At 50.1% G+C, this 21,688-nt stretch overlaps 1 protein-coding gene across 7 annotated transcripts in view; it reads left to right on the top strand.

The window, feature by feature from the left end:
* The window catches only part of KIRREL3 (kirre like nephrin family adhesion molecule 3), a 316,820-nt gene that overhangs the window by 204,402 nt on the left and 90,730 nt on the right, over positions 1 to 21,688 (top strand). For 6 of the 7 annotated variants that reach the window (XM_080567527.1, XM_080567526.1, XM_080567529.1 and 3 more), the window contains exon 2: positions 7,675 to 7,752. The exons of the other annotated variant lie outside the window; for it this stretch is intronic. In XM_080567527.1, coding sequence (XP_080423653.1) covers positions 7,675 to 7,752 — 78 coding nt within the window. The remainder of the gene's footprint in view (positions 1 to 7,674; positions 7,753 to 21,688) is intronic. 7 annotated transcript variants of the gene reach the window in all.

Here is a 21,688-nt window from a genome sequence, read left to right on the forward strand (position 1 = left end):
GGGGCTGGTGACAGACAGCCTGGGGCCATCCGTGCCCTGGGCTTGCGAGAGGAGATGCCTGGGGGTGACAGAGCAGACAGACAGCAAGGGAGGAGGCTCAGACTCTTTGTTTTCCTCTTCTGCCCTCCCTGTTTGAGCCCCAGTGGACGTGAGAAGGTCTGTGTGGTACATGTCTCCTGGTACAACCAGGACAGATGTCCCCATCACCTGGCTGTCCTCCAGTGGCCTTGGTGGCCCTGACAGAGGCAGAGTCTCGCTGGGGTCAGCGAACGTGGTCTGCACGTCTCCTCCTGGAAGGACGGTGTGGATGGGAGGTGTCATGGTTTTGGGGGCTGATCTGGGAAAGACTGGGGAGTGTGTGGGGAGGTGCTTGTGCATTGCCCAAATTTCTCCAGAAGTCTTGTTCCTGACCTTCCTGTGACGAGCTGCTGCCTGCAGGCACAAGCTGCTCCTTGTGGCTTGAATGGAGCAGCAGACGCCATGGACTTTGGTCAAAAGCAGATTTAAACCCCCAGGAAGCTCTTAAGTACCGGTTCAGTCTGTCATAAAGATGAGTTGGCCTAGCCCCACTAAAAAACAGATGTATTTCTAGGGGGCTGGGTCCTGGGTGTGCAGCAGGCAGAGGAGCATCAGAGCATGCGAGTCAAGAAGGATGGGGGAGGCAGCAGGACAGGGCTCCGGTTTGTTCTCGCAAAATACAGCGTGAGCCAAGGAGAATGGGAGGAACCATCTGAACTGTGCCTGTGAGATGGTAAAACGCAGCATGGGGTGGGGGCATTGCTGTGGGCATGGCTGCATGCCCGTGGTGGTCTTCTGAGCAGGAGAGCGTGCAGGCAGCAAGTGGCAAGCTCAAGGTGCAGGTTATGGCTTCTTGCCCATACCGCCGGAGGGTTTGTGACTGTGGGCAACCCCACAAGCCTCATGCGATGCCCACGTGTGATGTTGGCAGGGTGACGTCGCTGCACTGGTTTTCCGACCAGCAGTGCTCTTGGAAGAGCAATCAGGAGATGATCTGATGTTGTTGCTGGTAAAGAGAACATCTGTTCCTACAGAACCTTTTATTTGTTTCTTTTGAACAAAACAAACACTGTATGAATGTTATGATTTTGACAAGGGGAAACGCAGTACTTTTCCTGCACGCTAGGTGTAGTTAAGGTGTGGGATTTGCTGCCATAAGACCTCATCAACGCAAGGCATTTAACAGGATTTGACTAGTACAAATGCATACCTGAGCGTACAAAGGTATGAAAGCCTGTTTATGCAAGAAAGTTCAGGTACTGAAGGCTTTCTTACTCTGGGGTAAACTTTTTTTCCTGTAGCAGCTCCTCTTTCAGACTTCTTTATTTCAGAGAGGAAAAACAAAATCCTAAGAATCACTGGGTTCAAGGTTTGCGAGGATCTTTTTTCACTTGCTTGGTGCCCCCCCACGTACAGTAGGTTTGTAAGAGGTTCAGACAAGGGGCATCAACGATGGGGGACTAGTGGGGAGAGAGGGGGATAAAAACTAATTCAGTTTACTGAACTTTGGGTTACCAAAAGCTCCACGTTGCCACTAGAGAGAAAAACCTCTTCAAAACACTTCAACGCTGAGTTGCAACCTGGAGCTGCCTTTCTTCCCTTTGATAGCCAGGGAATAGAGGGAAATAAGTCTCTTTGCCTAGCAGCATGAGTCCCTCTTCATTCTTTCCTCTTCTGCCAGTTGTTTCCTGCTAAGAAGTAATTTTTAATTGCCTGATACCAGGGCAGAGCTCCTTCCTGGTGGTCTTTCTTGGAGATCACACTGTATAGGAGGTTTCTTACTTGGAAACTACTGTTATTTTGCGAGTCTTCCTCTTGGTTTTGGGATCTTCCAGGGCATGTTGGGTAGCTGGATGCCAGCGTACTGTGGTGTGTCAGGTGTGCGCTTGTCCAAAACTTTGTCCAAGAGAAGCTCCTGGGTTGGGAGAGGCTCTGTTTTTTCAATGGGTTGAAATATGATCAGTTAAAGTAAGTGTACCCACCTGTATCCTGTCATTTTCTATTATGGTTTATTAACCCAAAAGCATGGTTGGTAGAAGCCTTAGAGGGTCTTCAAGAACTACACTTGCCAGAAGTTCCCTTTAGGTAAGACAACACTAGGGCTGGCTTGTTTTGGTGCTCCTGCTGTGTCCTTGGTATAGATACACGCCTCTCTCTAGTATTGTTTAAAGGAAACTTAGACCTTTACAGAGAGATTTCACAGTTTTCAGTCTTGAGGAATTTCCTTGGCTGTGCAAAGTCAAACCATCCTCCCCAAGGTGGTCTTCACCTTTGCATGGTGGCGAGAGAGGAGACTTTGCTGTTTGAAATCTTTGGCCAGCCCTGGCTCCTGAGGGGGGCCATGGTTTCTGCAAGCTCTGCTGTACGTGTTTTCCCTCGTTAATATGGGCAGGACTTGCAGGTCTGGGGCCCATGAGAGGATAGCCCTTCTGCGCAGTTGCGTTTTACGTCTTGGAGCAATGAGCTGGCAAACACCTCTGCTCCATCTGTTTTCCTTCATTGATGGATCCTTTTAAAGTCAGATTGTGGTCCCACGGGGACACACTCAACTAATCCTCTGCTTTTAAGATTTTATTTGTGCAATAAATGGATGACAAGGTGGTTTGCAAGTACATAACACAATAAATGGGTTTATAAATGCAACTTTTCTGCAGAGCACTATAGAATAAAATACAATATCACCACAGCATTTAACACTGATCTCTACTTCATTCATATTTCAAACAGTAATGTGCCCATTTTCTCATCTGGGAAGCCTCTTAGTTTTTTTAATACATTTTTATAAATTAACCAGGCACAGATTTAATAACAACTTGCATTTGTATAGCTTTTTCATCTCTGAGGACCTTGGATTGCTCTGCAGACTTAATGGTATAACATACAAATTGGATGCCGGAGGATCCATTTGCTCTCTGCTGAAACGAGGCAGTGGCTTGGATTGCTCAGCAGTGCTTGTGGACGCAGAGTACAGCGAGGGAAGAAGCTCGAAGCCAATCCTTGTGGCAGAACGAGAACTTGGAGGGGAAGGATGCAGCTCACCTCAGTGGTGCCCAGAGCAAAGACTGCTTAAGAAGAGGTCATGGGCACGCCTAAGAAATCTAAACCATGAGCAAAGCAGGATGGCTACTGAACCTGGAGGGCAGTGTGCTGAAAAGTGAAGAAAATGCTCCTTCACACACTTCTTCTAGCTGCTGGGATGAATCATTGCTACCTTGGTGAAGCCAAGAACGTTGGAAGACTTAGGGCTTTCCAGAAAAGACCAGGGAAATAATTAGTTTTTTTTGTTTGTAATGAGTTTTTGTTTGGTTGGTTTTGTTTTTAGCAAGGAATTCAATAGAAGATGACTTGACATGTCAGGACAGCATACCTCTAAGCAAGAGCACGTGGTTTCTCAAAGTGTTTTTAAAAGTAATGCAGAACTCTTGGATTTGGTGATAGGATCTTCTCCTACCGCCCTTGGTAGCTGAACTAGGAACCACCAGAAAGGTGTGGAGCTTCTTTCCTCCAGGCCTTTCATGCTCTTTCAGGAGCTCACACCCAAGTTCTTGACTTCTTAGATCCCCAGGTGAGAGGGGGCTTTTCCAGCCCTCTGCCTTTCCCATCCCAGTGTCAGCCACTCCCAAACGTGGTGGCCGTCTGCCACACAAGTTGCCCCTTCCCATCCTGGAAAGGCAAAGGTCAGAACGAAGCTCATACATATAACATGCAACTGGAAAAAATATTTACAGATAGCAAATTGCCATCTCTGCAGAAGGAAAACATGAAAAAATAGAAACGTGATATTTATTTTAATACAATGTTTTTAAATTTTAATTTAAGAGACCAGCTGTTTCTGCTTCTCTTCTAAGAGCTTAATTGGTATATAATAGCATAGTTAATTAAATACAAATCAATAGTTTAAAACAGCTAATTGATATTTAATATGTATGGGAAAATATAACTTAGTTGTAATATAATTAACTCAATATTAAATAAGCAATGGAATCGCAATTGTGCCTTTACAGTGATTATAAAGTTTATCGTTCTTTAATAAACTTGCAATTCGATGGGATAAGCTGAAAAATTATTAAACAGGTATTATTGAGCTATTAAACATTTATTACCATTCCTGGTGGAATACAGCTACACAATAGTACACATTATAGTTGTGTTAGTAAACCTTTATTACTTCTTTGCAGTGTTAGCCTTTAATGCACTGGTTGATCAGAAACTTGGATCCCTTTCTGACTTTTCGTTGGGAGAACTGCCTGAAGAGTGAGTAAGGAAATCCCAAATGAAGGGGGGAAATAGAGAAAAAGCAGGATTCCATAGTTTGGGCCAGGGAAAAGATATCTCTCTCCCAAAGCCAGCTTGACCTCCTCTGTTGCCTAAGATGCACATAAAGGTCACTTCCTAGAAGTCATAACTTGATTCATTCTCTGAACTTGTTTCTTTGCATTGGATTTTGCTTCTTTGTCACTTGCTGCCCCTAATGCTGACAACACATGGCTTGGACTTGCTTTTGCTTTGTCTAAGTGGCTCTTCTACAGATTTTGGGATGAATCAATGCAGATACTTCTTTGAGTCAAAATGTACTTCTGCCGTGTATTTTCCAAACACAATACTTAAACTCACACTTTTTCTAAGTGGCCAGGGTGACAAACATCAGCTGTAACTCATCCTACTATGCTAAGAAAAAAATTGGTTGTCATTGCACGGAAGTGGATGGGACTTGTTTCAGGAGGTAGGTGCCACACATCCATGGGTTAAAATGTTCTTTTTTCAGTGGTATCTCAGCAGCCCCCTAAAGTCAGAATATTTAAAATGCTGGGGTATCTGCTTCACTATTTAAGCTTTTAGATAGCCATTAAACGCTGTGAAGTGGTGAGACATCCGTAGGCATCAGAGTCATCTTGAAGTATTTTACCTTTTAAAGGCACTCTCAAGTATTTAAAGGTGCCTTTAGCTATAAAGATTTTTGCATGTTCTCACAAATTTATGGTATGAATTATTATAATGTAGTGCTCCTGTATAGCTCCTTTCATCATGGGATATCAAAGTGTTTTATAAGCATTAATTATAGCACCCTTCAGGGTGGCAAACGGCCCAGCAACACCCATTCCAGTGGGGGCTCATCCAGGCTCTGGATGGGTGACAACCCCGATCTCACGGATCCATCCCTCCCTCCTGCAAGGGTGAAGTTGTGCTTGGGGCACTGGGTACCACAGCCCTTGTCTTCAGTCGTAGCCCCTTGCCATCACCTCTAAAGCACAGGCTCTTTCTGGGGAGCATTTCTCTCCCTGCACCTGGAAGGTGAGAGCTGGACATCTGAATTTGGGCATTGGGTTGACATTCATCCCCCCAAGTAAGCTGCACCTTTTGCTGCCCCTGTCCCAGCTCCATTCCCCTCTGTTTTGGCTCAGGATGCTCTTGCAGCTGTTTGTTGGCTGCAGAGACTATGGCAGCTTTTGCCATGCCAGGGCTCCAAGTCTGGGGGGAAAAAAAAAACAGTTGTGCATGTGCAGGGCTGTACGATGCACGATGAAATTAGCAAGACAGCAATGCTGGCTTGCTCAACCCCGCTGTGGACTGCGCTGCCTTGTGTGACGCTAATCTAATTGTGTTGTTTTAATTGCACTTTGATAGCTTGGTGCTCGTTGAAAGCTCAATAGGAATCAATGCCATTTGTCTTTTCCATCAATAAAGGCATAAATGCATTGCAGGCTCTGTGTCAACAGCCCCAGAGGCTGGGGAGGTTATCGGCAGCCTGCAGCTGATGCACGCAGGGTGTTCGTCCTCACGGCATCGTGCAGTCCTCTATGGAAACCCACCTGAAGTTCAGCGAGGTCTTATTGATTCTAGCTGTCAGCTAGCCCTAACCAAGGCAGCCCATGCTGAATGTCCTTCACCTAAAACCAGCAGGCTTAACAGTAACGGGGAGTATTGAACACAACGCTCTGCAAGCTGACACCTTTCTGGGTGTGTTTGCGGCCGTAGAGCAGGCTGTGCGGGGTGACACGGATCACATCACCCCCAGCGTGAGGAGCAGGAGGGCTGGCTGCCACCTCGGCAGCAGCCGGGAGGAGGTTGCTGGTTGCCTCGTGCTGATGGTAAGGACTCTGACTCAAGCAGCTGCTGAGAATGTGGGTGGTCAGTTCACCTGTCTTGAACGGTCTAATCTTTAAGCATCTACACCTGAGTTAGTCACCACCTTTTATAGTTAGTGAGAGGATTATGAGCACTTCCAAAATCATCCCGATAGATGAAGTGTGTCGCTGCCCACGGATGTCCGTTTCCCTCTGGGGTCTGACTTTAGGTGACAGTGTGAATTTAAGGGACAACTAGATTTTGGCTTACTTTAAACATCTTGATAGACATTTTGTATGGCCATTTCCTTTAGTGGGACAGAACATAGCATTTATTTGGCTAGATGCTGATGACCTCTGTCATGGGATCAGGAGCTGTTGGTCCTTAAGCTCTTGCAAGATGGATCCTAGTTAAAGTTAGATAAACGTTTTTAACTTGTCTTGCTTGTACCCTGAGCACCATGGGGGTCACAAGTCATCGGTGTCTTCTGGATTTGGGCTCCAATTCTGCCCCGAGGTGCTGAACACGAGAGGAGGAGGATGATTCTTCTGCCAGAATGCCACAGTAGCTAGCAGCCCTAGGGAGGGATATTGCATACGCAGTGCTGTGTGACTCCAGGCGTCTTCCCTGCACATTGCACAGTGGTGAGCAACCTTCCTGCTCCAACGCAGTCCAGCTGTGCAGCGCGAACCCTAGCCTGTGGCATGGAGCCCAAAGCCCAACCTGCGTGGTGCTGCCCGGCTCGAGCCGAGGCTGCCGGCAGCCCTCGCTGCGCTCCTGCTCTGCTGCCTTCCCCTCCTGCTCGCGGCTCCGCGATGCTCCCGAGTGCCCCATCCTCGGATAGCGGGCTCCGAGGAGACCACAGCCGCATTAAGTAAACATCAAAGGGGCTTTGATCAGCGGGGCCCTGCGGAGCACGGCAGCCCCCGAGGAGCACGGCAGGTCCGCAGGCAGGCAGCGGCGGGGACGTGGTACCTTAATTTTCTCCGCTGTGACACAGAATGCGTTTGAAGAAGGGGAGCTTTCTGCCGCTCTGAGATGCGTGTAGGGAGAGCACACGTGCACGCAGCCTACTTCTGGAGAAGCCACGCTCAGATCTTTCTCTATTGGTTGTCGATAGTCAGAAAACCCCATTAAGGAATCAAGGCATCAAAGGCATAGGCCTCCTTGGACTCAGGCACTTTACTGCTTGTAGGGTCACCCGCTTGTTTCCGAAGAGCGAGGTGCCTCAACCCAGCTTTGTCTTCCCTTTGGAGGACCACGTCCCATCTGCTTCCGTGCCTGCCAAGGGAGACCAGGATTAAAGAGCCCGTGTTTTTGCAGCACACTGGTGCATGGGAAGATGCAGCTTGTTCCCTATGCACAATAGAAAGGAGCGCTCAAGAAACAGGGAGGGGACGGTGACCCTCCTGCCTCTGGCTGCGTGTGGCTGAGCAGAGCAGTCAGCTGGATGCAGATGGGTTGGGACCAGCGGCTTGCACGTCGCTGGTGCTTCCCCTGAGCAAAGCAGCTGGCAGAACTCCTTCCCTGCAGCATCCCCATTTTGCTCTTGTCCCCAGCCTTCTAACATGGCTCTCTCTTCTCTTGCAGAACTGGGGCTCCCAGGAAGAGGATGCTGCCTAGTACTGGGGTTCATGTACAAGGAGAAGTACCGCAGGATGACTGAAGGTGAGCGGTTTCCCCACCTTCTCTTCATCCTTCCTCCTTAGCAGTCTCATCACAAGGATTCACTATTGCTAGGAACACGCTAACTTCTTGTTCGCCCCGAGGGGAAAACCCTGCTTCCTCTTTGATTTCTGAAACATCTTGTTGGGCAAGCAGACAGGGGAAGACCCTGCATGAAGTAGCAAGAGAAGAGCAGGAGCTTATTGCTTCCATTCATCCCAAATCCACTGTCTTTTCCTGTGAAAGGGATTTGTCGCACAGGAAGCTCTTTCAGCAATCGTTGCTTCTAGTCCTTTTATTCTGCTTGGGTGGTGGTGCCTCACCAGGACACCTTCAAAGCACTTGTCTTCAGCTGGTGCGTCTGACCCCACTGGAGAGGAGTGGGGATATGCTCTGGTTACCTTCACCCCTAATATCCCTAAAGCTGCAACATCCTGGAGCTTACATGGACTTCCTTGCCAAACAAATGTCTGGCTAATTGGTGGCAGAGGTACAAAAGTCAATTAGAGTCAGGCTTAGCCTTGCTGTGTTCAAAAGCTGTCGGCGTTTGCTCGGATAAATTTCTCACCTGAGATCAGGGCTGCTGTGCCTTCTCAAAAGCGTAGTTGCTTTGCTTGTCAAACCCCTGTGCTGAGGCAGAGATCTCGCTAAAGTTTCCCTGTTTTATATTCTAGTCATCCCCCAGGTATTTTATGAGCATTGATTAATCCATAGAAATACCATAAATAATTATGAAGTGTAATAACTAAACAAAAACTATTTATGCTCGGAAGGATCCGCATCCTTGCTTCTCGTAGCTTCGTCGCTTGGCTGCTTTTTTCCGAAGCAGACCCTGGTGCAGCCCCACCTCTGGGTAATGCTGGATCCGAGGGGGGTGCAGGTCCCGGGGCTGGGCCAGTCGGAAGGTGCTTGCTGAGGATGCGTACCAGAGTGGGGCTGCTGCTGGGGACGGCGAGCTCAACCCAAAAAGGTCCGAGTTGGGCTCAGTCCTTGTTTTGGGGGTTGGTTGGGCAGAAGGTGGGCTGACTTGCCCGCTGTGCTTTCTTTTGCGTGTGTAGGATGGCATAATGCCCAGCGACTGGCCATAGGGGTCTTTGCTCCTGCAGGAAGCCTTGCCTTCGTGAGAGCAAAAGGTGCATTAGCTTGCATGGGGTGAAGCTCCAGTGGAGGCAAACTTATGGCTTGAATATCAGTTAGAAGATCAAAGGTTCCCTCTGTTCCCCAGGGGTCCTGATACCGAGCTGATAACATGGAGAAAGCACTTCACAAGCTTTCACCTCATGTTTGTTAATTATCCTGTGCTTTTTAAACATTGATTAGAATATTTTTAATAGGAAGGGGCTGCCCCTTGGGAGAAAGGACGGCACAGCCTCATCCGAGTGCTGTGGGAAGGTGCAATCTCTGGCTGCTTTCGTGTTCCTCGAGCCTCTCCAAGGCTGCCTGGCTGTGCCCCTGGGATGTTCACAGGTGCTGCACGTGGGCATCCCAGCCCATCCTTTGGGATTCAAAGCCTGCATCCACCTACAGAGCAAGCCCCCTTTTCAGCCCTGACATGGCTTTGTGGAGAGAGAACAAAGACACATGAAAGGCCAAAAGTAAAGCCTTTGTGTGGGGAAGGGAACAAAGCGTGCCTGCCTCGAGATGAGTTTCTGGCCCCCGCAGACTGCAGGGCCATTATGTTTAAAGGTACAATCTGCCAAAAAAAAAAAATGAACACAAAGTCAGGGGATTTCCATGGCCACAAAGACCGCCTGGGACTCGTGTTTTCACTGGAAATGGTTCTGGATGACAATTGCAGACCTCAAGCCTCCTGGGTTTTAGATTTCAGCACGGATTCAAGGTGTAGAACATGGGCTGAGCGCTGGTGGGAGCAGAGGGGGGTTTCAGATGTCTGGTCATCCCAGAGGTATTCCCTGCCAAACGTACCTGAGCCAGGTTCTTTGGGCCAGTTACCTTGCAGGGATAAGGAGTGAGACAGCTTCCCCTTCGTGTTTTTGCCAAGTGAGACTTTTTCCTCTTTTATTGCATTATGGTGCTAATGAATAGCCCTATTAATAATGACAGGGCAGCTGAAGGAGCTGAAAGCAGAGGCAGGCAGTGGGGCAATCAGATAATTACGAGGTGTGGGGTCTCCATCGTAGTGGAAATGGGTAATTACAGGGATCATTAGAACCTTGCTGTCACTTAATGGAGACATCTACAGAATGGGCTCCTAGGTAGAGAAGCACAAGAGGACTTAGACGGAGGTCTTGTCGGTGTGGAGGAGCTGCACCGCGCTGTACGGCTGCAGGCCTGGTACGGAGCCATCCTGGGCTGCATCTGCTAGGAACTGGAGGGGAGCGGCTGGTCTTAAAGCCCTTCTGGTGGGCAAACGTTACTCTTGGCTGTCCCTATGGACAGGATCCAGGCTGGGCACTTGCAGACCACAGTGGCAACCTCTCCCAGCAGGGTAAAATAAATGTGTCTTATGGATGCTCTGTGGCCATGCCCAGTGAGGGGTTTTGCTAGCATTATGTTGTCTGCATCCCAGCTGGCAAGCGATGCACATCCATTAACACGATTGCAGGTGCGGGCTCTTCTGGCTGAGCTGTCTTCCAGGGTGAGAAGCAAAAATAAATGTCCAAGAACTCACCTCCATTAGCGTTAGTTAACGCACATCAGCTCTTCATATTGCCATATATCAACCTGGGTCCCAAAATAAACAGGTCTGGAGGAGGTGCCAGGATCTCTCGCAGCTGCAAAGCAACAGCATAGCCTCGGGTGCTCCTGGTGGTGATGTGCAAAGCAAAATTGATTTGAGCAGTCCCCCCACAGCTGGTGTTGCTGCACTGCATTGGCTGCAATTGCCTCATGCTGTATCGCTGCTGCAAAGCATGAGCCGGGACAGCAGGCTGGATTTGGGTGCATTTTGGGGGCAGGTGTAGGAGGGTGTTGCTCCAGTGTGGCTGCGACGTGCCCATCACTTTGCTGTGATTGACGGTTCCTTGCTGGCGTGCTGGGACTGCTGCTTGGTGCCGGCTGTGAGTTGTAGGGTGGAATTAAGCCGGTGACAGTTGTAGACAGAGGGAGAGAGGTAGAGCTGTCTGCAGTGACGGCCTTGCAATAAAGACGCTTTAGAGTTAATCCTCCGCCATCTGTCTTCATTCTGCTAATAACCCACTCAATCAGATGCTGCCGCCTGTTTGTTAACATTCAGAAACAGATACATAATCGGCAGGAGCATGCTGTTTGTGCACGCGGGGCTGGATTCCACCCATGGCCATAGTGGTGGGTTAGTGGGAGCCGTACCTTGGGCAGGACGTCTCGAAGCACGAAGCAGAAAACGGGGTTCCTGCTGAAGCTGGTGGCAAGTTGAGCTGCCCTGCTTTCCCCAGGGTTTGGTGATTTCCCCTGCCTCACGGTCACTTTTGGAGCAGAAAGCTGACAATGCTTTAGTCCCCCAAGAAAAGAAGCGTCTGACTAACCTGAAAATTGGGACTATTTTTTTTTTTTTTTTATTCCTTGTTTCCCACCTCATTCAGCCATCTTCCCTTCCCAAAGCTGGAGATGGAGGCAAGGGCTGTGCTGCAAACCCCTCCCTGCTCTCCCATCACGTTTAGTCCCTGCCCTTCCATCGCTGCAGTCTCCAAGCTGGGCTCTCTGCTCTCTTCTGGGGTGGCCGAAGGCAGGTGCTCACACGTTGATCCTGCTCCTGCTATTTTTCTTCCTCTCTCCTGCCTTTGACTTCTCGCCAGATCTAACACGAGTCATTAGCAAGCGTCGCAGCAGCAATTATGGCACTTTTTGGCTGCCATTCATAAAGCTACTAACGGGAACGATTAAGTGCTTGGAGGTGTCAGCCTACTCCTTCGCCACCTGTTCCCACCAGCCGTCGGCTGCTGGAGGTGCCTGCAGCCTCTCCCCGCCTCTCACCTCCCTTTCTGGGCACGGTGGTGGCTTTGGGGTCCTCCCGTGCATCTCTGCAGGGTGGCCCCACGCTCAGATTTGTCACTGCGTGGAGGGAAGGACGTGCTTCATCCTTGTCTGAGGCTGTGAAAGCGGGCATGGCTGGAAAATGGGACAGAAAAGGGCTTGGCACAGCAGCATCCTCCTGCTCTGGATAATGGTCTGTGTGCAAGGAAGGACAAAGCCACAACTTTACCTCCCTGCTTGGCTGATGTCCCTACTTTCTGCCTTGCTTACATCCATGCCATCAATCAGGGATGAGCATGAGGCTGAAATCTATACCTTAACCTGCAGGCATCTTCCCTGGGCTCAGCCGCTGTGGCTGGGAGTGCTGGCTGCTGTGCAAGGAGAGGGCTCGGTGCTGGAGCTGCTGGCAGCAGCACCCCTCTGTTTGCATCGTGGCTGGGAGCAGAACCGGGGCTCAGAAGCTTTCTGTGTTCAAGGTGTCTCCATGCGCTTTGCAGAGCACTGGGATGCCAGCAGCTGTTGCTGCAGGGCTGCAGCTCTGTGTGGCAGCGAGAGCTGGTCTGTGTTTAATTGGGAGAGGGCGCTGCTTAGCAAATCCCGTTCGTGGGGTAATGGCTCCAGAAATCTGCCCAGCTAGGGGCTCTCTGAATCCGCAGCCAGAGATTTTTCTCTAAGGATGACAAGAACGTTGTGGGGCTGATGGTTAGTGTAAGGCAAACCCCAGGTTTTGGGGAATTACAAACGGCTTAAAAGTTTTGGACTCCACACTGCGAGCTTCCCCTCAGCCCCCTTGCTGAGGAGGTTTGGGGTCTTAGTTAAGGGTGCTGGGACTAAGCAAAGCTCTGTCTGATGTCTCTTGCTGGGGAGGGGGAGGAGAGAGACAGAGGTCCCAAAAGGTGGCGTTGATCCCCGTAGCTCAGGTTCAAGTACAGGACGCAGGTCAGGGTTGGCCCAGCGAGGCAGTGACGGTGATGCTTGGAGGAAGGAGAGCCACCCCCGGGCTCCATTACATGTGGCAGCTCATCCCTCCATGCAGCCCGCTTCTGCTGCCTTACCAGCTGTGCCTTTGTGCTTGGGAGCATCCAGCGGTGTCTCTGGATGGGGCTTATGGGCTCCAGCTCCTGCCTGCCTCCAGCCTGCAGATAGGTTTCAGTTCTGCTAGGCGCAGGGAGAGAATTGTGTGTGCATATGAAAGCTGTTTTTTATGGCTTATAATTATCTCATACCCATCCTTAGAATAACTGTAGCTCCTCCATTATTAATAAGTGGAATTCCAGTCCTTGTCATAGATCACAAAATGGAGAGGAAGCTCAACCCAGGGTTTGCATAATGTACCTTGGTCTAAATTGAATAATTGGTAAAATGGTGAAAATCGTTAGTTTTTCCCCATTCCTTGGTGCTGGAATTAGTGAGATATTAGTGCAATTAACCACTGCTTCCATTTGAGGCTGCAATCATTTGGTTTGTAATTTAGAATAAATGTAAAAGCCCACTTGTGCTGCTGAACAGATTATTTGTCCTGTTTAAAAGTATCTAATGGGGTGGCTGTCATCTAAGCAAGATACATTTGACCCATTTCAATTTGTTTCCCTTTTAATCTGCTATCTGTTTTCCTGGATCTTTTTTTAATAAAAACATAAAGAAGAAGTGGGCGAGAGAGACCAAAGAGGAAAAGAATAGAAGCGCTATAGATCTGGAGTTTATCATAAGCCAAAGTAACTTGAAATCAAGGCTGTTAAACTGCAGAAAGCAATAAAAAGAAAACACTATTTGGAGATCGTTTAAAGGGCCGAGTGACTTGTCAATGAAAGGTTGCTCTATTCGACTGCTTCTTAATAGCTTCTCAGAGGGAATCTGCAGCTCTTGCAAGAATGAAGGCTGCGGGTACTTCTGTAGCAGCCCTGTGCTGGGGGGGCGTTTGGGTTGGCAGGGTGCTGGGACGGGAGATGCGGAGAGTCCAACACCAAGAAGGATAGAGAGCAGAGGAGGAAAAAAGATGGTTTTAAACCCAAAATAGGGTTTAGTCTTTATAACGTGTCCTAAATATTGAAGCCTGGTGCATACTGGTAGGTACAGAGGATGGAAGCATCGTTCTCATTTGGGTGTGGGTCTGCGGCCAGCTCAGTCCCACCCTGCTCCAGCTGCACCGCCGTGCCCTTCTTCAGGGGAAAGCAGAGAAACTCTGTGCCTTTCTCTCCCAAAAGCTGAGCATCCTTTCAGTGCCAGTCTGATTCAAAGCTCTTCTCTGTCAGGCCCCATATTGCTGCCTGGAGAGAAACCAGCTGGGACTCTGGGATGGAGTCCCTGCTGTTCTGGGAAAAAATGGCTTGTTCAGAGAAGCTGCTGTCTCTCTGCTCCAAATGTCTCTGCTTGAACACCACTTCTGCTGCCTGCAGTAGTTCAAAGAGGGTTCAGTGAACGTTTCCTGCCAGGAAAACGTGCTATTAGAGTGGCACTGAGATGCAATGACGTATTCATGCCACCCATTAGCAGCCCAGTGAGGCAGTTGCTGCCTCAGAATTGCTTGGATTTATGGGGACACATAGTCTGAAGTGGGATCTTGCAAGTGACTTTACACCCACTGCAGCACAGGCTGAGCACAAATCCTTCTCAGTCTCGAGGATAAATCGGAGCCAACCCCCATCACCCCTGTAAAAAAAAAAAAAAATCAATAAAATAAATAAAAGGTTTTGGCTCAGCCTGCTGTTGCACACAATAGGGCTCATCAGCCCCTAAACAACTTGAGGGGTCCCAGCATCTCCTCCCACTTCACCCTCTGAGGCTTGGGCAATGAGCAGGACCTCTTGGCACCAGTCTGCAGCCTGGAAATGGGACTTCCCCAAATGTTTTGCTAAAAGCCACGGGATCCATGGCATATAATCTACTGGAACCTACTGCAGCTGATCTCCAAAGCTCCTCATGGAGCCTGGTGCACATTTTGCACTGCTAACTCTGCTGTCATTGCCAATAAAGGTGCTGTCTCCTGCAGGGCTTGGCAGCTCTGTGATAGGAAAGCTCGCCTTACCCCGAGCGTTGTCACTCGTGTCTGCCCGCGAAGACACAATCGCAATTGATTAGGGAAGGCTTCTTCCCATATAAGCTGCATTGAGCCTTTTGTTCTTTATCTGACAAAGGCATTTGAGAAGGAAGGGGTGAGTGGATGGAGCAAGCTCCGCAGAAGTTGTTAAAGATGCATTGTTATCAGCAGAGGTCTCATTGACATCTCTCTGGTGCTTTGTGTGTCTGTTAGCTAAACAAGGCAGGGATGTAAGTTAAACCTGAAGAAAAAACAACAAACAAGCTGCTTCTGTCTGGTGTCAGGGGAGGCTTTGCCTTGGTCAGGCCAGCTGGAGAACTGTGTAAAATGCAGGACCTCAGCACTGCTGTGAGCCAAATCCTCTCTGGTAAGATCCGTTGTGCACACGTACAGGGATGCTCCGTGGGGGGATCCACGTGCCCTGCACGGCTCTGCTCAGACAGGATAGGAAACTCCTGCCTCCAGGTTCCTCCACGTGCTGCTGCAGTGCTCTCGGGTTGGAGAGGAGCTGGGTACCACCCTCTGATGCCTACGCAGCTGAGAGCCCCGCTGGTTATAGATCTGGCACCAGCCTTGTGAGTTGTATGGTAGCGGTGGGGTTGTAGCAGTTAATGGGCTAAGGGTGTAATTTTATCTATTGATTCGAGTCGCAGTCCCCTGTGGAAAGCTATTGCTGTGCAATCTTAAATAAATGAACACAGCACTTCCTCGCGCCCCGCGTGCTGGCGTAAGGAGTTCCGTAGCTGATTCCCGTCCCGTAGAGCCTGCGGGGTGTGCGGGAGAGCCGGGCACCGCGTGGAGGCTGAGCGCCGTCCTGCAGGGATGGAGGCCCTGCTGAAGGTGTTCCAGGGATCTTCGCTGTTAGTAAGCATAGACTGATACCTAAGGGGGGTGAAGAATATCCCAGTGTCCTTGTGCTGCGCTGCAGGTCCTTAATGGGAAAAGTCTCGTCCAGTAAGATTCACATGGAAAAGGGCAGGGATAAGTTTGTGCTTTGCTTTACCCTGTGAAGTCTGGCCATCTGTGTTGCTTGCTGTCTTTGTTGGCTTTGGAGTGGTTTATTTTTAAAGTGTCGATGGGACAGAGGGAGCATGAATTAAAGGAGATGTAAGGCAGCGCTCTGAAGGCAGTGACTCCAGCTTTCTCATCTCTGCGCTGCCTCTAGGCTACCCGCAGAGTTTACCTTTGAGCGTGTGTATTTGTTGATAATTTCTCCCTCTCTGCAGAGCTGTTGCTGCAGCCCGGGGGTCTGTTATTTAGCTTTCCTCCCTCGGTGTCCATGGGGACCCTGCCAGAGAGGTTGTTGGCAGGCTGTATTTCATAAGCAGTACAGGTCACACCGCTGACATGGTGTCCACCAGACCTGAACCTGGACATGCGGGCCTGGCTATACCATTAAGTAAAGTTCTGATGATGCCATAAATCCTCCTGTAAGCTCTCCTGGCATTGACACGACGGCATGATGAGGGCAGGAGGGTGTCAGTATGTCCCTACCCAAGCCTGGAGAAAGGAAGAGCTTGCTTCTGCCTCTCGTAGGAGTCCTCCTTGCGCACAGGCACTGCAATGCAGTACTGCTCTCTGTAAGGCACTGAGAGGCTTCCCAGCGCTGCAAGGAAACGTGGGGTTCATCCCTGTCTGCCTGGTCTGCATCCCCAACCGTCCTCTCCTGGAGGCAGGTCCTGTGTGCTTCTGCAGGCTCAGCTGGGGCTGGAGATTCACACGATGGAGCAACAAAGCACTACCAAGTTACTGTAGCTTAGAATATCAATTAAAACTGTTGCAGCCTTGTAAGTCCCTCTCTGAGACACGTGCTCTGTATTGATAAACAGCTAGGCTTGCCACTAAAATAGCTCTCAAGCCAACAGAAGTAAATCTACCGTGGAGTTATGGACAGAAACTTGCTGTGGCCATGGCCAGGGTGCTTCCAGCCAAAGCCAGGCTGCAGGGTGGGAGCTCAGTGAGGTTACTGAGGAGATGAAACCCCTCTGGTGTTGCAAGCACAAGAGTCTGTTGCTTTGGCGTGCTGTGAAAAGACTCAGAGAACTAGTCGTGACAAAGCTGGTCACACCCACTGGTTTCCCCGTGTGTCGCTAGGTCCCATAACATCACCTCTGCTCCGCAGTCTGAGCTGCCAGGTGGATCAGAGCAACGCAGCTGTATTTCACTCTGCAGTGATGAATTTGGGGGAAACTGTGGGTTTCAGGCCAACACGCAATGAACCTGTTCCCATTTCACAGTGAAGTGGGACTTGGTTGGCATTGACTGAAAGGTACTGCAAAACTCCCAACAAAGTACCTTGTGTTGTTGGGGTTGGCTTTTCTTTTAAGCCCTTCTAAAAATCCATCCTTATCATAAGGAAATAGTGAAATATTGCTGCAAAGCGTTGAACTGAATGTTGCAAGTCCTGTTTTTTCACCCCGAGCTATTTGCTGTATCTAGCCAAACCCTGCCATCTGTATTCAGTAAATAAAACTGAAGTCCATCAGCAGCCTTCAGGGTGAGGTTGATGAAGACAGAAGGAACAGGCATGGTCAAAAAAACCTGCAGGAGAGGTAGAGAGCATGAGTGAAGCAGGGGAATGAGAGAAATTCCCCTTGGCCAGGCAGCCAGCACGATGGTTATTTAGCACCCTGGGCTGTTACTGTGATCCTTCACAAAGAAATGAGCTTAAACCACAACCTTAACAATTACCTCCAGTGCAGTAGCAATCTCACGGCCTGTATGTACATATCCTTTTATGCCCAGTATTTGCTCCCATAGGTATTTACCCAATCTATAAATGTATTAATGGGTCTAATCTTAACACGCATCCAGAGATATAATGTGAGATGGGCTTTTTTTCCCCTTTAACAAAGATGAAGGTTTTATATAGACGGAGAAAAGAGAAGGGAAGTGAAATGTTCAGTGACTAATGATCCTCATCAATATTCATGAGAGACGGTATGCATTTCGAGATTTAAAATAAAGGAAGGAAGAAAGGGAGAAAGGAATTGACTTCTTTAGAAGCTAAATGAAATATTTAGGTTGACCTGGAGATAAATATGCCAGGTCTTTGTTGCCATCAGCTTAGACCAGCATTGAACTGAGGAGCTTTCAAAGAGAAGCAGGGGGAGCGGAGCAGCCGGTGGAGGTTTCTGGAGATGGTGAAGACAGCGTTGTGCTCAGTGCCGTGCAAACGGGGAGGCAGCCCTAGGGAATCTGTGCTTCGAGCCAACTACAGAGGAGGGATGGAAGAGCAGCAATGGGGCTTGTCCGCAGCACACCAGCACCGAGGCTGGGAGCAGACCTGGGGTGTCCCAAGTGAGTCCTTCCATGCACCGTCCTCAGAAGAGCTCCTGTCTTCGCAGTCATTCCCTGCTGCAAGGCTGCCCTGCTTGGGAAGGGGCCCTCCTAAAGCAGTGGCTCAGAGGATGCAGTGGACAGTGACGGAGCCAAAGGTGCTGCAGGACAGATCTGGCTGGCAAGGACTGGCTCTAGCACAAACGAATGGCTCCTTCTGCAAGTGTTCATCGATGGGTTCCTCTCTGCTGTAATGGGCTGGCTCTAGCTGGGTTACACCTAGGAAGACCTGCTATATTTCTGTGGAGTATAATTCTCTGTACTATTCTGTTTTCCTCCTTCCTCTCACTTCCTGCCTGTGGTTCCCTCCCTGTCCTTCCTAAAGCAGAAAATCGCCCCAAGTATACCAAACCTGAAGTAGAAATTTTAAACCTCCCCCAATACTTGAAAATAGATGGGGGAAACTTGATCCTTCCCCACTTTGTTATGTGGACAGCTGTGGTGGGCAGAAGGAAAGCCTCTGCAGAGAAAACACCAGAAATGTGGGTTTGTTAGAAGGATGTTGCTCCACATTTGCAGCAGTGTTGGTGGAGGACAAGATCACCGGGATCCTAATAACCTGATTTAATTGCTGAAAGAGCATAGCAGGCCTGGAAGAAAAGCTTTCCCCCAGCCTTCTGTATTTCTCCTATTCTAAATCTTTTTCTGCAGGTTGCCCTTGTCTCCTCTCCAGCAGCAGCTTCCAGAGCTGCTCCTTCTCATTTCCGTGCCATCCCTTTCCCCGAGTGACAGCTGTCCCACCCCCGCCAAGGTCGCTTGCCCTTGAGACCATCTTTGATCTGTGCCCTGATAGAAGGGCCGAGTATTGACTTTGGCTTCAGCTTCATTAAGAAGCAGCCTCATTTGTCAACTTGTTTGTTTCGATAGCTGCTCAGGAGCCGCAGGGCCCGCAGCCCCCCCGTGCCGAGCCGTGGCGTTATTCCAGAGCCAGCTCCCTTTGCGAGGGTGCGCAGGCAAGGTCATTGCAGGTGGCCTTGCACCATCCTCTCCTCCCCATTAATCGATGTCACGGAGCTCCTGAGCAAGGTTACATCCAGCCTGCCTGCGGCCGGGAGGCCTCTGGAAGGAGTCTGGGTGCTGCGAGGAGCCGTGTGCGGGTGCGTGCAGCTGCAGCGCTCCCACCGGAAAGGCTGGGGGGGCACCGGGGTCCTCTCTGCTCCTGCTGAGCTCGGAGGTGAGGTCTCAAGTGAGCTGTCGGGGTGACATCCTGCCAGAGGTGCTGTATAGCTGGTCGCATAAGGAGTGTGAGTAATGAAGACTAATTTCTCTTGTCAGTTGTCATCAGGTAACACATCTGCCAATAATACCTTCTGGTTTTAATCCAGATGGTCAAACGAGGTTAATCAAATAAGTTACCCAGACTTCTTTTTTTCTTTCCTGTTGGTGGTTGAATAATGCATTGACAGGCGTTGGGATGCAGTGCCTGACCTCTCCGGAAATCACCTCCCAGTGCTGCAAGCCCCCTGCAGCACCTGCTGGAGCAGGGTGGGCCCTGAGTTGGTGGCAGGGTGCGGAGACCGCCAAGTGGCATAGGCACGGTCTGCCATCCCTCCAAAGGAGTATTTTGGTGGGAACAGTCTTTCCCTAAAACCATGTGAGATGACTGAAGCCCGGTCATCCCATGGCTGTTTTGGCCTGGGTTGCACAACGGCTTTGGGAGGCAGAGAGGACCACGGCAGTGCAGGAGAAACATCTCTCAGCTTAGCTTCAGAGCAGAAGGAAGAGGCTGTGCCGCTGAGGACAGCTGGCCACAGCACAGCGTGTTTCCAGACCTATCCGACCTCGTGTAGGAGAAGCAGGCAAATACAAAAAGCCGAACTTCACTGAACCAGCAGCTGAGGTGCAGTTTCCCTGAAAGCCTGCTCTCCCCTGCCTCGCTGCCCTTGCAGAGACAGCTCACAACGCTGCATTGCTCTGGAGCAGGGAAACAGCAAGGTGCTGAGCCTCTGCTGGCCAGATGCTGAAGCATCAGCCCTCGGTGCCCGCTTGGTGGGAAGCAGCTCATAAACCTGATGCTCTGGAGCTGGGTTGTGCTGCAGGGGTTAAAGCTCTTTTGGTGCTGGCTGTCCTGGGTGCCATGGCATTTCTGACAGCAAGAGGGAGATGAGGGAGAGATGTTCTCAGCTGTTGCCACGGGCATTTTGCTTCAGCAGATCCCGAGGTAATAAGGCATTGGTAATTGCAGCTCCACGTGGGCTGCGGTGTGACCGGCACCAGTCTCTGCAGCCCAGGGAGCAAAGCTGGGGAGGATGCTGATGGTGGCAGCAGGAGTGGCCCAGGGACCAGAGAGCAAGGGGAGAGGCTGGGGGAGGTGAATTTATATAGTCTAGAGGAAGCTCGAGGGGAGACACGACCAGAGTCTATAAATACACACAGCACTAGAAACAAAGGGAGGAAATTATTCATGGCCTCAGAAGGAGGGAGGACAGGGAGCTGTGCCTCAAGCAGAGGCAAGAAAAGTTTATTCTGGGTCTTATGTGGAAGGAGAAAGGTGTTCAGGGCCAGCTGGCCGGTGGGGACGGGGTGTCACCGCTGCCGTGCTCCGCTCCCCTCGGAGCCTCCCGAATCCAGCCTCCCCTGCCCAGCTCGGCTGTGTGGCAGCAGCAGCACCTCGCTCCCTCCCCGCCAGCCATTTGTGCGGGCATCTGGCCGCGAGCTGTGCCGAGGAAGGTTTGCTCAGACCGATGGAGACGCGGTTGGGCTTACGGCTCGGCAGCGCGCTCCCCTCGGACAGGAGCGCTCACCTCCGCTGGGTGACAGTGATGGAAGCCCATAGCCCTCGGCGCCGTGGCTCATTGCTAGTCATCTCTCCAATGAATAATACACCGGCCTGAATATCTGTCTGCATGCATCTTCCTTTCCTATAGGGTAATTTAATGTTATCTTTGGGCCTCCTGCTCCTGAGATGAAGAGATTACTTGAAACCTGCAGCCCACAACCACAGCCATTGGTTTCAAACGTCATTAAGTTTCATTATAACAAATAAACACTGCAATGACATTTATAAGTTACCGGAGAGCACAGAAACACAAATATGAAGCAGATAAACTGCATTTGATCCAAATAATTACTGCAGGCAATATCGAGCTTGGGCTGAGCTGGCAGCCGGGTGCCGAGTAATTTATAGGAGTCCGTAAGGCGCTGTGTTGCACATTGCTTCTTAAAAATTATTATGATGGTTATGTGTCTGCCTCTGAGGCCTTAACCAGGTTACGTCCCTGCCTCATCGAAGGCAGGAAGCTTTCCCTCAAGTCAGAAAGGGAGGCGGCGCTGGCTAACCACACGGCTGTTACCCGTTTGGGGACTCTCCTGTGCATGTTCCTTGGGATTTCAGCCCCAGGAGGGACCCGCATTGGGGTTTTGCTGTGGATGGACGTGCAGAAGAGGCTTTTTTATTATTTTTTCCTGGAGGTTTCTATCCTCAGCTGTGGACACGTGAGGTTTCAAGAGGGGGGATTCTTGGAGAGAATTTTCCATTGTAAGGGAGCGTAATATTACACTAATCAATTTCCCTTCTTTTCGACTCCCAGCTTTACACTACCTGCTCTCAACTCCAGGCAGGGAATCCTCTACCAGTAAACCAGATGGAAAAACATCTCCCACCCAGAAAATCCCTGAGTGAAAAACGGTTCTGTTGTCGTGCTGGTTGTG

The sequence above is a fragment of the Anser brachyrhynchus genome (assembly GCF_964034855.1).
Source record: "Anser brachyrhynchus genome assembly, chromosome: 25".
NCBI classification, from domain to species: Eukaryota; Metazoa; Chordata; class Aves; order Anseriformes; family Anatidae; genus Anser; species Anser brachyrhynchus.